Source organism: Sorex araneus, chromosome X, assembly GCF_027595985.1.
Source record: "Sorex araneus isolate mSorAra2 chromosome X, mSorAra2.pri, whole genome shotgun sequence".
In the NCBI taxonomy this organism is placed as follows: Eukaryota; Metazoa; Chordata; class Mammalia; order Eulipotyphla; family Soricidae; genus Sorex; species Sorex araneus.
In genome coordinates this window covers 318835939-318851180 of record NC_073313.1, presented here as the reverse complement: position 1 = coordinate 318851180, position 15242 = coordinate 318835939, and the positions used below count along the sequence as shown (strand labels likewise).

Below are 15242 nucleotides of genomic sequence, written 5' to 3'. Positions count from 1 at the left end.
TATGAGAATTTTTTTTTCTTTTTGGCTCACACCTGGCAATGCACAGGGGTTACTGCTGGTTCTGCACTCAGGAATTACTCCTGGCGGTGCTCAGGGGACCATATGGGATGCTGGGATTTGAATCTGGGTTGGCTGTGTGCAAGGCAAATACCCTACCCGCTGTGCTGTTGCTCCAGCCCCTCCCCACCCATGAGAATTTTTAAAGACCCAGAGCAATAAGTAGATTCTCCCAAAGTAATACAATAATTATAAAGTAACTAGGCAGAACCTATGTCTCCTTTTTTTTCTCGTTTTTCAGTTAATTTATTCAACTAATTATTTTGGTTTTGATAAGGGCCACTCCCAGAGATGCTAGGTGTCATCAGTGCCTAACCTAATAGTACTCAGGGACCACCAATACTATACCGCATAGTGCTAGGAAGCCATCTGATGCCAAGATCAAATCAGGACCATTTACTTACTAGTCACTTCCTCTACTTCTTGACTGATGTCCGTACACACTAAGTCTTAAGCTACTCTATGTAGCAATATTTATGATACAGAATATAATGAGATCCAATTTTTTAGCTCTCTCTCTCTCTCTCTCTTCCTTTTTACTGGACTTACAGTGTCCCAGTTTTTGTCTTTTGAAGTTTATATAAATTATCAACGTTATAGTCTCCTACTTGATTTATATTCTTTATTTGGGGGCCATATCTGGCCCTCAGAGGCTATTCCCAGTTTAGCGCTTAGGGGACAGTTGGGTACAGATGATTGAATCCAGAGCTCCTGAATGTAAATTATGCATTCCAGCCACTTACACTATCTCCCAGCTCCCTATTCATACTTAAAAAATTTTTTTAATTAGTTAATTTTGTGTATTTCCTTGATGACTGGGGATCACACGACAGTGTTTAGTGCTCTCACGCAGTGTTTGTCCCTGGTTACATATCATGTTGTGATACATGAATACACAACAGAGCTTACTGGGGTCTCACTCTGTCATTCTGCTCACACATATGTTTTACAGAGTCTGATACTTTAGTTTTAGTGCTACACACTCTGGTGTAGCCACACCTTCCTCGGCTTGCTGGGGATCCCAAATGGTAGAGTTAGCACACATAAAGAGCAGAGCTTCCAGGATCATACTCTTTGTGCTGGTGGCATGGAGAACCTAATTACAGACCTCAAGCTTACAAGGCAGGTACTTTAGGGTACTTTAGTCACTGGTCCATCTTCTGATGCCTATTTAAAATTTTTTATTTTAACTGCTTTAGGTACTAATGGTCTCATGCTGCCATTTAAAAAACAAAAAAAAATGTAATTATGAATTGCATGAATGTGAATGATATACCACAGCTACAAAGTCTCAAAAACTAAAACTTTTGGTTTAAGCCTGTACATATTACTTATTTAGCAACAGATTGGTGTATTATCATATCTTGTACTACCTTGATTATTTTCTTGAATGAAATTCTTAAATTTTCATGTAAAATTTTACAATATTTTCTTTATGCTTGATTCATTACTTTCTCTTTTAATCTTTAAGCTTTAAGTATTTTCATACCAACACTTTCATTTTATTTTTGGTTTTTTTGTCACATCTTGCAGTCCTTAGTAGGGCTTATTCCTTGGCTCTGTGTCCAGGGATCACTCCTCGTGGGCTTATGGAATCATGTGGGGTGCTGGGGATAGCATGCAAGATAAGCACCCTACCCACTGTATTGTCTCTCCAGCTCCATACCAACACTTTTAATATCTATTAGGATATTATTACTATCTTTGTACATTCACATATTTAAGTGCTAAAAGATTTGTTTCCAACAGAAAAGTACAACAGGGGCTGGAGCGATAACACAGCGGGTAGGGCGTTTGCCTTGCACGCAGCCGACCCGGGTTCGGTCCCCAGCATCCCATATGGCCCCCTGAGCACCGCCAGGAATAATTCTTGAGTGTAGAGCCAGGAGTAACCCCTGTGTATCGCCAGGTGTGACCCAAAAAGCACCAAAAAAAAGTACAACAGAAAAGTATTTTTTTAAATGTGTTTTTACAGAATGAAATTGATTCTTACCGTTTGGAGGAGGGGGGATTGGGCTGTATTTGGTTCATAGTGTTCAGGGGTAACTCCAGGCAGTGCTCAGGAGATCATATGTGGTGCTGAGGATCTAACCTTGGTAGGCCACATGCAAGGCAAGCACCTTTGATTCATATAATTTTAGAAACTGGCAAAACTATTTTTTATGGAGCTACCACAGAAATAGCTCAGTGGTAGAGTGCCTACTTTATAAGTATGTAGCAACAAGTTAAATTCCTGGTACTTCCTCACATGCTTAGTGTCATCCTGTTAGCACAACTATTTTGGATCTCTGGTGCTGCTCAGCCAAGCATACATGAACACTGCAACTAAGTTTTCTGGTATCTCAATCACTGTGCGGCTCCTGGTGTTCACTTCAACTAAAATGTGTGCAAGTACCACTACTAAGTGTGTCATATCTGGTCATTGCAATAACAGCAAAAAGGAAAAGAAAGGGGAAATCAAATTTCTTCTAATTTCAAAGAATCATATCATCTAACAAGTCTGAATGTGATATATACCATTTTTTAAAATTTTATTTTCAAAGAGTTGTTCACAATAATTGATTACATTCAATATTTCAACACTAATCCCTCTATCATTACACCTTCCCACCATAATTATTTCGAGTTTTACCACCACCACCCAAGCCTGCTTCAAAGGCAGATACTAAATAATTTGTTGGTATTGCTTTTTGTGAATAATTGACTAAAAATTATCTGAAAAGCTTTTCTTAGAGGAAAGTGTGTGAAAATTGTTGTATCTCATCTTGGAGCCATTAAGCCTCTGTATGAGAGATCATTAACATACAGTTAGAGTTTGAGTCTTGTATGCTAATACATATATATATATTTTTTTCTGTCAAGATCAGTTGTCTTCTACCTTACATCCCATCAAATGTGCTGTGCTACTCTTGGTATATCAGTGGCATAATTGTATGAGATGTCACATGGCCACAAATACCATTTTCAAATTGTACAAATTTTAATAAAAGCCATTCTACCCTAAATTTTTCTATTATTACTTTAATTACAGGTTGAATCATATATATAATCAGCTTCTAAAAGAATCTGAAGTTTTACAAGCAGATCATAAAAACTTGAAAAGTCTTTTAAATAATTCCAAACTGGAACAAACAAGATTAGAAGCTGAATTTTCTAAGTTAAAGGAACAATATCAGCAGTTGGATATCACATCAACCAAATTGAATAACCAGTGTGAGGTGAGCTTTAACAATTATAGTCACTATTTCCTTTATGAGTCATCAAGTTGTGCCTGAAAATTAAAGAGCTACAGTGTAATGGACAGTAGCAGGATATGTTTAGTAAAGTTTATTTAGGAGAATTGGTCATCAATATCCAAAATTCACAAATAAGAAAATTTTCAGCATATATTACTGTTTGCTTAATCTGCCAAATATTTGAATATTGTAAAAGTATGCCATTTATTATTCATAGAAAAAGGGTTTTCTAACCACCTGGAATTTACTATGAACCAAAAAGAGAAAAATCTTTCCTTGTGCAACTTGTATTCTGGTGAAATATAGTAGGGCCAGTTTCTCTCTTCTACTTGTATCTGAGCCATCAAGTGGAAGATTCACCAGATGCTGAATCTATGTTACACCCCATCAAATGTGCTGTTCTACTCTTGGCATATCAGTGGAGACATCCTTTACTTGTCCAGCCCTTTTATTGGTTTGGACTTTCATAGATCCAGATAGAAAATGTCTCTGCCTTTATGACCACATGTTCGATGTCCTGAAGCACTTCTTCTGCATTCTACTCATTTGGGCTGTCAGAATCCCTTCTAACTTTAAGTGAAAAAGAAATAGACTTGATTGATTAATGAAAACTGGCATGATTCTGAAAGATTTCATGAGACAAAAGCATTGTTATAACTATTTTGAAAAGCAGTCTGTAGTATATAATATACAACAATAGTATTTCTTTACCGGGGAGAACATATGGCTCCTTGTGTGCCCAGAATATTCCAATGGGGCCACAGGGTAAGAATCACATATGTAGGAGAACATGGCATATACAAGGGGAAACAAAGTTGGAAGAGGGCCATGACCAGACAAAGACTGAGAACCCCTACTAGAAAATATTACAAATCATGTGCAAGTGAAAATGGAATAGGTTAAAGAGAGATGAGAACTTCCAGGGAAAATGAGAATGTACACTAAAATTTTAATTACTTATCATTGAACAAAGATTTGAAAGACTTTAGTGTATTAGTAAGTAAAAACTTGGAGAAAGAACATTCTAAGCGACTAATGCGATAACCTTAAGTCCATGGGAATCTTGATTTGTTTAAGATCAATATGACAGAGAGATCTGAATAGTGAAACAACCAGCTGTTGTGGGTTTTGCTAAGATACCACATTAAAGTTCCTTCCTTACTGATTTTTGGAAAGCTTTTCTGATTTTTTTTTCTTTTGGTTTTGTTGTTTTGGGTCACCCTAGTGATCCAAAACACTAGGTTACTAGTGTTTTGTTGTATGTTGTTATGAACACTTGTAGTAGTCCCTGCTGTGCTATGGGTTAAACCTGGGACTAGAACCATGTGAATGCTGGAATGATCACTAGTGGGTTGTTTTTTTTTTAACTATTTTTATGACCCTGAAAGGTATTTCTGGAAACACTGGAAAAGGACCCTAGTTTCCTTCCTACTTTATACTGATTTATTATTATTCCAGCTTGAATTTATCCAACTTGAATTGATCCCCATGGTGAGTCCTGAAACATAATTTGGAGGAAGTGGAAAAAACTCACTCATCATTTATCTTTGTAGGAAGGGATGGTGATAATGATATCAAAGCCTGACTATTTCTGGTATACAGCTAATGAAATGTTTCTTAATCTAAGTGCTGGTTTCACATCTATTTATTTTGTGATAATTCATTGAGCTATTTATATATGTAAAATATTTAATCTTTCCTGTATGTTGTATCAGTTGTGTGATTACATAATACCTTATAACAACCATAGAACCTCAATAGTAATCTTATAAATATTCATTTTTGCTCACGAAGTTGATAGCAGAATTAGGTATGTTGATTCATGTATTGATGTACAAATCAAGATTGTTTAATCAGTAGGGATTGTTCTTGATCAGTAGTTGACTGCTGTGCTGACATTCCCTTATTCTAGGGTATCCCTACCTGGTAAAACTTCTAGAAGTTCCATAGTATATTCTGGATTTCGAGAAACTGAATTGAGGCCTTTTGCTTGAAACTGTTAATGTCGTGCCATGAATTCCACCTTTCCTTTGGTCAAAGATATTCCAAATTCAAAAAGAGCACAAATAATTTCCATTTCTTTTTTGATGGAAGGGACATGCCCAGTGGTGCTGAGGTCTTACTCCGGGCTCCACACTCAGGAATTTTTATGTCCTTGAAATTCTCAGGAGATATGGAATGCCAGGAATTAAACCTGGGTCAGGCGCTTCAACACAAGTGCCTGTACTCACTGTACTCTTTCCAGGTTGGTTCCACATCTTGATGAGAAGAGTAAGTCACATTGGAGCCAGGGAGAGAGATAGATAGCTCAGAATGTTGGAGCACATGCTTTTCGTGCACAGGAGCCTCATATTTGGTCCCTGGCACTGTGTGGTACCCAACCATCACCACATGACTAGGAGAAGACCCTAATAATTGCTGGGTATGACTCAGGCCCCTGTCCTGAGAAAAAGTCACAGTGCAAGAGCATTTATAGTGTAATGGGGAGGGTATCTGATTATTATCTTGTAATAAATTATCACATCATATAAATTATATTCACTTTAACAACATATAGAATACTGATTATTGTTAGGTCTGTTTTGTGTTTAAGGATTATCATAGTATTATGTTATTATATTCTGTGTCTGGTGCCTTTTGGGAAATTTTAAACTTTTTTTTTTTCAATTTTTAAAATCTCTGAACTCAAGACCTCAAATGCTAGGGTTCAGTAATATGTAATTTGAATCACTATTTTGGATTTTTCTGGCTTCTGCTTGAACTTCTTGCCTAACTCAGGCATACTTCCAGTTTTCTGCTGACATCAGAGAAAAAGTAGAGTAACACCGCTGGCAGCCCAACTGCCAGTAAAACCAGCTAGTAACAACAACCCTTGACATGATATTTTGATTCCTTTAATCAACCTACAATATCTATACAGATCTTAAAGTTCCCTGAAAATATTGACTGGAGAAAGAAAGAAGTATATTAAAATACCTTTGTGTGTTCCAGAGCCATGTCACTAGATACCGTATTACTTAATTCTTACAACAATCATGGGGGCTGGGAGCTATTATGTTCATCTTGTAGTTGAGGTAATTGAAGTTCAGAGAAGTGACTTGTCACACATTCCAGAGTTACTTAAGGAGAAGACCAGATATTTGAATGTAGTTTTTCAAGTAGAACATAAAGAATATTGAAAAAGAACTGTTTAGAAAACTAAATAAATTATTAAATGTTAAACTGAGTGTTTTTGAGAATTAAGAGTATACTTATGTATCATTCATTAACATCCAGGGCTTTAGCTATTGTTACTAAAAATAATTATTTATGTTCTGACCAAATAAATAACATCTAATTGTTCAAACAGCAGGATATTTAATGCTTTGTGTGGTACTTTATATTTTTCTAATGCATTGGGCAATTTATTTGAAGGTAAATGTTAATGTTTTAAAAATTATGTTTAAATAGTTGCTAAGCCAGCTAAAAGGAAATTTAGAAGAAGAAAATCGACATCTGCTAGATCAAATTCAGACATTGATGCTACAGAATAGAACACTGTTGGAGCAGAATATGGAAAGCAAGGACCTTTTTCATGTTGAACAAAGACAGTATATGTAGGTACCAAATAATTTTGCACTCTGAAATATTACTCCTGATCTTATCATTTTCATTCTGTATATGAGAATACTCAATATTAACTTTCATTAATTTTCAACATTATTATTTAAACCATTGTTTCTTTTAAATACTTAGGTTCTGGTTTACTATGCTAATAATCCAAAATACTAGCATAAGGGTACATGGGTACTGCTCTTAAGGATCTAGGAATATAAAACTAATTGTTTTAATAGATACATGTGAAATTGGCTATAGAAATATAGCAAATATAGGGGCAAGAAGCCATAAAATGGATAGAGGCAAAACAACTTTATAAATATTTTTAAAAGATGCCTGAACTTACATATAGAGTTTCAAAAGGAGTTTGCCCAAGGAGGTATACTACTCAAAGAAAACAGCAAATGCAAAATATGAAAGTAAAGTATAAAAGGTAAAGAGAAGGAGGAGCAACAGTGAAGTGGTTAAACATACCAGAACCATTTCTCAGAGGTGTTTCTATGCTATACAAAGCAGCTTTGAAAAATTTGAGCAGGGGCTGGAGTGATAGCACAGGGTAGGGCTTTTGCCTTGCATGCAGCCAGCCCGGGTTCAATCCCCAACATCCCATATGGTTCCCCAAGCACCGCCAGGAGTAATTCCTGAGTGCAGAGCCAGGAGTAACCCCTGTGCATCGCCGGGTGTGACCCAAAAAGGAAAAAAAAAAAAAGAAAAATTTGAGCAGCGGAATAATATAATTGGTTTGGCAGTAATTATAAAACCTGCTGATGACAGTTTATAGCATAGGTTGGAGGTTCTGAAACTTTGAGGTAAGTAGTAAATACTAAGACCATTATAATCTACTGAAAAATAATTCATAAGCTTTGCTAGTTGAGATCAGATATTAAGGAGTGTGGGAGAATTGACAGGGCTTCATTGAGTATGTGTTCTGTTGAAATGGCAAAATCTGACTAAAGCAGTTTGTACAACACTCTGATTCACATGAACCCAAATTTTCTTTTCCCCTTGGTCACTCAATGAGAAACAGTATAATTTAATAAAAATAGCACAAACATTAAAATCAATAGCTCCTAATTTATCTAATCACTAGGTGATCATATACAGGTTACTTCATTTGTTTGATCATAGGTTTCTTTTTCTCTAAAAATAGATTATATTATTCGATAACTCCTATTTTCTGAATTATTCAAAGCAGTAAATAAAATAATGTCTGTACCTTCCATACATAGTGGTATGTGATCACAATTAGAACCAGGATGCACTGTACATTTTCTGAAGCATCAGTTTTATTTTTTAAATTTGGGATAGGGGAATCTTTTTATATCAATAAACAGGTATATCATGGAGCAAAAACATGAGTTTGTGCGAACTTTTCATTTTAAGGTAAGTGCAAAACTTCAAAAGGATTTCATATTTGTATCTGGCCACTTTGGATTATACTTCTGATTCTATTGGGTATGTATACCTATACTCTCTGCCATTCAAGATATTTTATCTTTTTTTTTCTTTTTGGGTCACACCCAGCGATGCACAGGGGTTACTCCTGGTTCTACACTCAGGAATTACTCCTGGCAGTGCTCAGGGGACCATATGGGATGCTGGGATTCGAACCCGGGTCGGCTGAGTGCAAGGCAAACGCCCTACCCTCTGTGCTATCGCTCCAGCCCCAAAGATATTTTATCTTAAGAAACAGAGAGTATATCAAAAGCTTCTGACATTTAAGTTTTCTGGCAGTGAAGGGCTTCTCCAGAACTTATTATTATTATTTTTATTATTCTGTCTTATTATTCTGATCCATAGGAACTAATTCATTTCTGAGGTTTTTGTGATTTTAGTTGGACTTCAAATACTAGTATCTTCTCGTTTTTGATTTAAATTAAACATATCAATCCTTAAACATGTCTTGCATTTCTGATGAATGTCTGCTTCTGTCACATTTAGGTGTAAGCGAATAGATAGTACTAAAAAATTTAGAGGTTCTTGATATTTTACAGGTATAAAGAGTAAAGACTTGTTTGTTCTAGGTTGTTTTCTGTTTGTTTCTTTGTTTCTTCTCTAGGTGAATTAGTGTCAACCTTTGTTCTTTAACATCTTCTTTCATAAAATCACACATCAGTTCCATTATCTTAATTCAACCTTCCCTCTGAACTAGAAGTGGCTGAATAAATAGCAGTACTTCTACATTAAAATAATTTTTTAAAAAAGAAAAGGAAATAAAGTTATTTAACATTTTGGTCATTAGCTTAAACAAATTATCAGAATCAGCCATTGTTCAAATATGATTTGAAGAAATTAGAGATACAAGAATGAGATATAGTCAATGTTAATAGAAATTTCTTTTGTTTGCTTGCATGCTTGATTTTGGGCCACATCTATGCCAGAGCTTATTCCTAGCTCTGTGCTCAGGGATCACTCCTGGTTGGTGTTTGGGGGATCATATAAAATGCTGGAATTTGAACTGAAGTCAGCCACAGCAGACACCTTAGCTCCTGGTGTATCTCTTTAGTCCTGACAGAATGTTACCTAAGCTATAAGAAGATATGGAGAATTCCTTTATCCTGAGGTTATAAAATGAAAAAAAAATCTAATAGATTTCTTCAGTTATTTTAGAAGTGAAACTTTATTTACTATATCCTTTTTTAAAAGCAAGTTATAAATTTAAAGAAAAAAAGAAATACTGGGTAGATGACTCAGAGGACTGCTGTTTGGTTCCCAGCACCAGTTGGTACTCTGCAAGAACTGGCCCCCAAAATTGTGGTGCTATAGAAGTAGTACAGAGGTTAAGGCTTTTGCTTTCCATGAGACCAACTCAGGTTTTAAAACCAGCACCATGTGTGTTCCTCCAAACCCCATTAGGAGACACTTGAGTACAGCGCCAAACATATCTCCTGAATACTACTGGGGGTGGCCCCACCCAGAAAAGAAAAAGGGGGAAAAAGAGAAACATTGAAAACATCCCATTTTTATTACCTAGTAAATTCTTTTTTTTAATTTATTTTTTTTAATTAGTGAATCACCTTGAGAGTACAGTTACAGATTTACACATTTTCGTGCTCGTGTTTCCTTCATACAATGTTCGAGAACCCATCTCTCCACCAGTGGCCATTCTCCACCACCAATAAACCCAGTATCCCTCCTAACCCCCAATCCCATCTCCCCCCACCCCACCCTGCCTCAGTGGCAGGGTATTCCCTTTTGTTCTCTCTCTCCAATTGGGTGTTGTGGTTTGCAATAGGGGTATTGAGTGGCCATTGTGTTCAGTCTCTAGTCTACTTTCAGCACGCATCTCTCTTCCCGCGCATGGTCTCCAACCACATTTTACTTGATGTTCCCTTCTCTATCTGAGCTGCTTTTTTCCCAGCCCGTGAGGCCAGCTTCCAAGCCATGGAGCCAACCTCTTGGTACTTATTTCTACTAGTTTTGGGTGTTAGTCTCCTACTCTGTTATTTTACATTCCATAGATGAGTGCAATCTTTCTATGTCTGTCTCTCTCTTTCTTTTTTTTAATTAATAGTTTATTTTTAATTAGTGAGTCAACGTGAGGGTACAGTTACAGATTTATACATTTTTGTGCTCATGTTTCCCCCATACAAAGTTCGATAACCCATCCCTTCACCAGTGCCCATTCTCCACCACCAGTAAAACCAATATCCCTCTCACCCTCCCCAGTCCCATCTCCCCCCACCCCACACTGCCACTATGGCAGGGTATTCCCTTTTGTTCTCTCTCTCTGATTAGGTGTTGTGATTTGCAATAAAGGTGTTGAGTGGCCATTGTGTTCAGTCTCTAGTCTATCTTCGGCCCGCATCATCTTCCCCCCACATGACCTCCAACCACATTTTACTTGGTGTTCCCTTCTCTGAGTTGCCCAGAATGAGAGACCAGCCTTCAAGCCATGGAGACTACCTCCTGGTACTTATTTCTACTATTCTTGGGTGTTAGTCTTATAGTCTATTATTCTATATTCCACAGATGAGTGCAGTCTTTCTATGTCTGTCTCTCTCTTTCTGACTAATTTCACTTAGCATGATACTTTCCATGCTGATCCACTTATATGCAAACGTCATGACCTCATTTTTTCTAACAGCTGCATAGTATTCCATTGTATAGATGTACCAGAGTTTCTTCAACCAGTCATCTGTTCTAGGGCACTCGGGTTTTTTCCAGATTCTGGCTATTGTAAACAGTGCTGCGATGAACATATAAGTGCAGATGTCATTTCAACTATACTTTTTGGCTTTTCTGGGATATATTCCCAGCAGTGGTATTGCTGGGTCAAATGGTAGCTCAACCTCTAGTTTTTTTGAGAATCGTCCATATTATTTTCCAAAAGGGCTGAACTAGCCGGCATTCCCACCAGCAGTGTAGAAGGGTCCCTTTCTCCCCACATCCTCTCCAACAGCGGTTGCTTTTGTTCTTTTGGATGTGTGCTAGTCTCTGTGGTGTGAGGGGGTATCTCGTTTACCTAGTAAATTCTTAATTGTAAGTCGTGGTATCTGTGTTTTATTTTGAGATTTTTTTTTCTTTTTGGGCCACACCCAGCAATGCACAGGGGTTACTGGTTACTCCTGGGTGCATGCACTCAGGAATTACTCCTGGCAGTGCTTGTGGGACCATATGGGATGCTGAGAATAGAACCCGGGTTGGCTGCGTGCAAGGCAAACACCCTACCCTCTGTGCCATTGCTCCAGCCCTATATTTTGACATGTTTTGATTAGTTCACAATCACATCGTTTACTGTCATCCATAACTTATCATGTCCTAAAATGTGATGTTTATTTTTATAGTGATAAATTAAATGAATTAAGACGACAAAAGGAAAAACTCGAAGAAAAAATTATGGATCAATACAAATTTTATGACCCATCTCCTCCTCGAAGGTATTTTTTTTTTAATTTTTTATTGAGTCACCATGTGGAAAGTTACAAAGTTTTCAGGTTTAAATCTCAGTTATACAGTGCTCGAATACCCATCCCTTCACCAGTGCTCATATTCCACCACCAAGAATCCCAGTATAGCTCCACCCCGCCCCCTCACACCCTAACCCCCCCACCCTAAGCCCCCCCCCCCGCCTGTGTAACTAATAAATTTCACTTTACTTTCATTTTGATTGCATACAATATTTCAACAAAACTCACTATTATTGTTTGGAGAGTCTCTCCCTCGAAGGCATTTTTAACTAAATTTTATTCATCTTTGCTTTGTAAAACAGTTACACCAAAATTTCCAATGTGTTGGATTTTTAGACTGATGACAAATTTTAATTTTCTATTAGGAGAGGCAACTGGATTACTCTGAAAATGAGAAAATTGATAAAATCTAAAAAAGATATTAATCGAGAACGTCAAAAATCTCTAACATTAACTCCTACCCGCTCAGACTCCGGTGAAGGATTTCTTCAACTACCTCATCAAGATAGTCAGGATAGTTCTTCAGTAGGTTCAAACTCTTTAGAAGATGGCCAGAATTTGGGAACCAAGAAAAGCAGCAGTGAGTGCTTAAATATCTTTAAATATTTGTTTTGTCTACTACTGATTCAGAATCTTTCCTAAAGATTTTTTTTTAATATTACTTCAACAGGACCTTGGATATAGCTCAGCAGTTGAGCACTTGCCTTGCATATGTGAGACCCTATGGATTTAGTCCCTGGCACCACCCAAAAAAATAAAAAAGAAAAGAAAAGAAAAGAAAAATACCTTCAACAGTCATTTGGAGTGATAGACTGTTGAATGCATTTCTCTTAAACATCATATGACATTATATAATTCATGCATAACCAAATGATTGCTATATTGTATATTTAGAGATGTATCATATGCAGAGATATCGTTATTTTATCAGGAACATTAAATAGTAAGGAAGGGACATTTAAAGAAGAACCAGAAATACCTCTGCTTATATAGAACTAAACTTTTTGTGTCAGGGTAATAAACCAGGGCAACTAAAAAATATTTATAGGTGGTTGTCTATAATATTTTGAGATTAAGTAGAACAATAAACTGTTTCTAATAAGATCTTATTCCTTTTTGTGTGTGTGTGGTACCTGGGATCGAATCGAGGTCTCATGTCTTCATGTCTACAAGGCAAATGTGCCACTTCTGGGCCACAATCCCAACCCATTATGTATTTCTATGGTGTCAAATTTAAGGAAAGTTACGTGAATTGAAGCAAAAAGGAAGTAAGGACTTGAATAGTTTTTGTTCATGATTTAGAAATAATTTAAGGTTTCAAAAAGTATTAGAGATTTTTCTGTAAAGACAAAATAGTTGGGTAGATATAAGAGTAATTCCTGAGTGTAGAGCCAGGAGTAAACCCTGAGCACAAATAGATGTGGGCAAAAAAAAATACACAAATTAAGAATTAAAAAAAAATCCTAGGTATGGAGCTGGAGAGTTGGTTTTGCAGTCAGATTTGGTCTTGGTTTTCCCCAGCATCTGCTTGGAGGTAAAAAAATAAAAAAGTTATTTCAGATATGAAAGCATACACAAGAGAAGCACAACAGTCTCTGTGGTCATCTTGTTTGTTATAAATAGAAGTCTGTCATTATTTTATTCTTTGATGAAATATCTAGAATTAGGCTCAGAAGAATAATAATTTTTTGCAATTTTATTTATTTTCAGTTTTTGAATTAAAAAAAAAAAACCTACAAAGACCAGACAGTACAAGGTTTAAAGCACTTGGTTTACGCATGTCCGATCCTGGTTCTATTGCCAACACTGAATATGGGTCCCTGAGCACTGCTAGGAATAATCCCTGAGCACAGAGCAAGGAGTAAAGCCTAAACTACTGGGTTTGGCCCAGAATCCGGTAAATAAATAAAACAAACACAAAATTCAACAATGCTAATGTTTTTTTAAAAACGTCTTAGTAAAGTTTTCTGGTTTAAGAGGGAAAAAAAATCATATGTTCACAAAGTGATGAGGGCTCACATTTCATCACTGGCAAATTCAAAATAACTTTTATCCTGACCATTTGCGATGAGAGTCAGTAAAGCAGTCCTTTGGAAAACAGTTGAAAACGGAAAATAAACACGGCACCATGTGCATGCTGCAACCACTCAGCTTTGTTTTAGCTTAAATGTCCATTTCTGCATTGTTTTTAGTTCATTTCTTTTAAATCATTGAGAACAGCTGTGTTTACCAAGCTAGAAAAGAAATAGGCCAAGTTGAAAGCTAGAAAAGAAATAGGCCAAGTTGAAAGCTTAAATAAATTATGGCTACTCATAATAACAGTTAGATAAATTGGTTAAGAAGCTGACTTTCCATTACCTGTTCATATGTCAGTTTGTCAAAAAAGCTTTGAAAGGTACATGCTATGCATCAAGGAGCCCAAATAATCTCCCAAGAGCTACAAGCACTGCTGGAGGTGGCACAAAGACAAAAAGAAAAATAAAAGAGCTTTGCTTTCTTTTTTAAAAAGGATTATAGCAAATCCTGAAAAAGAGAATAATTATTAAGTCTGTATAAAATAATGCTTTTAAGCCTTTATGTAGGTTATTTCCCTTGATGCTAAATTGCAGTCTCTAAAATGATGCAATATTTTTATATTCAAATCATACTAAAATTAATATAAGTGGCTCTAGTGAGCATTTTTATTTTTGTGTTAATGATTCCTATAATTATAACCATAATTTTCATGCACAGTTTTTGTACAATTTCTTGCTCCCTTTGAAATTTTCTAAATCCCTTTTGTATACCCCCCAAAAAAATCTTCAAAATATCTAAAAACACTATAGATACACATATTTTTCTGTCATTTTTGCTTGCTTTAGGGTGCCTCCTAATCTTTTATCTTTATTTAGAGTTTAGTGCATGCCACTGTCAAAATACTTTTTTCTTTCCCTCAACTAATCTTATGCAATATGAAATTAATATAAACATTTTTGAGGGGTTGGGGGGAAAAAGCTCAAGTGCTAGTGTGCATGCTTTGCCTGCCAGGTTTGAGACCCGACCTTGAGTCCACCTAATGGTCCCTGGAGCCCTGCCTGGAGCAGACACTGAGCACCCCAAGGTGTGGCCCCCCCAAAAAAACAAAACAAATAATAAGTGCTTTGGGAAGCTTTGCCCAAAAGAATATATATTTTCCTAGTACTGTTATATAATACACCAGAGTTCAGTTTAAACCAAAAATAATTCCCTGTTTTCTTTATTAAAAGTCTAAGAAAATAGTGAGTGTCCCAGAGTAGTACAGTAGTTAGGGCAGTGCCTCGAAATCACCCAACTCTTGTTCAATCCCTCGTGCTGCATGGCCTCCAGAAATCACCAGGTGTAGTTTTTTTAGGCCCTTGAGCATGCTGCGTATGCCCTGGAGGCTCACCCCAGCACCACTGCAGTGGCCCTGATGGCTCCTGAC

General features: G+C 36.6%; 1 protein-coding gene across 8 annotated transcripts in view; it reads left to right on the top strand.

The window, feature by feature from the left end:
• Positions 1–15242, top strand: part of CCDC88A (coiled-coil domain containing 88A) — a 140099-nt gene that overhangs the window by 104809 nt on the left and 20048 nt on the right. For 7 of the 8 annotated variants that reach the window (XM_055119705.1, XM_055119703.1, XM_055119704.1 and 4 more), the window contains exons 22-25: positions 3089–3275; positions 6744–6889; positions 11678–11770; positions 12166–12380. In XM_055119705.1, the coding sequence (XP_054975680.1) occupies positions 3089–3275; positions 6744–6889; positions 11678–11770; positions 12166–12380 (641 nt within the window). Of the gene's footprint in view, positions 1–3088; positions 3276–6743; positions 6890–11677; positions 11771–12165; positions 12381–13510; positions 14542–15242 lie in introns of those variants that run through there. The other variant, XM_055119706.1, reaches the window with a different exon arrangement.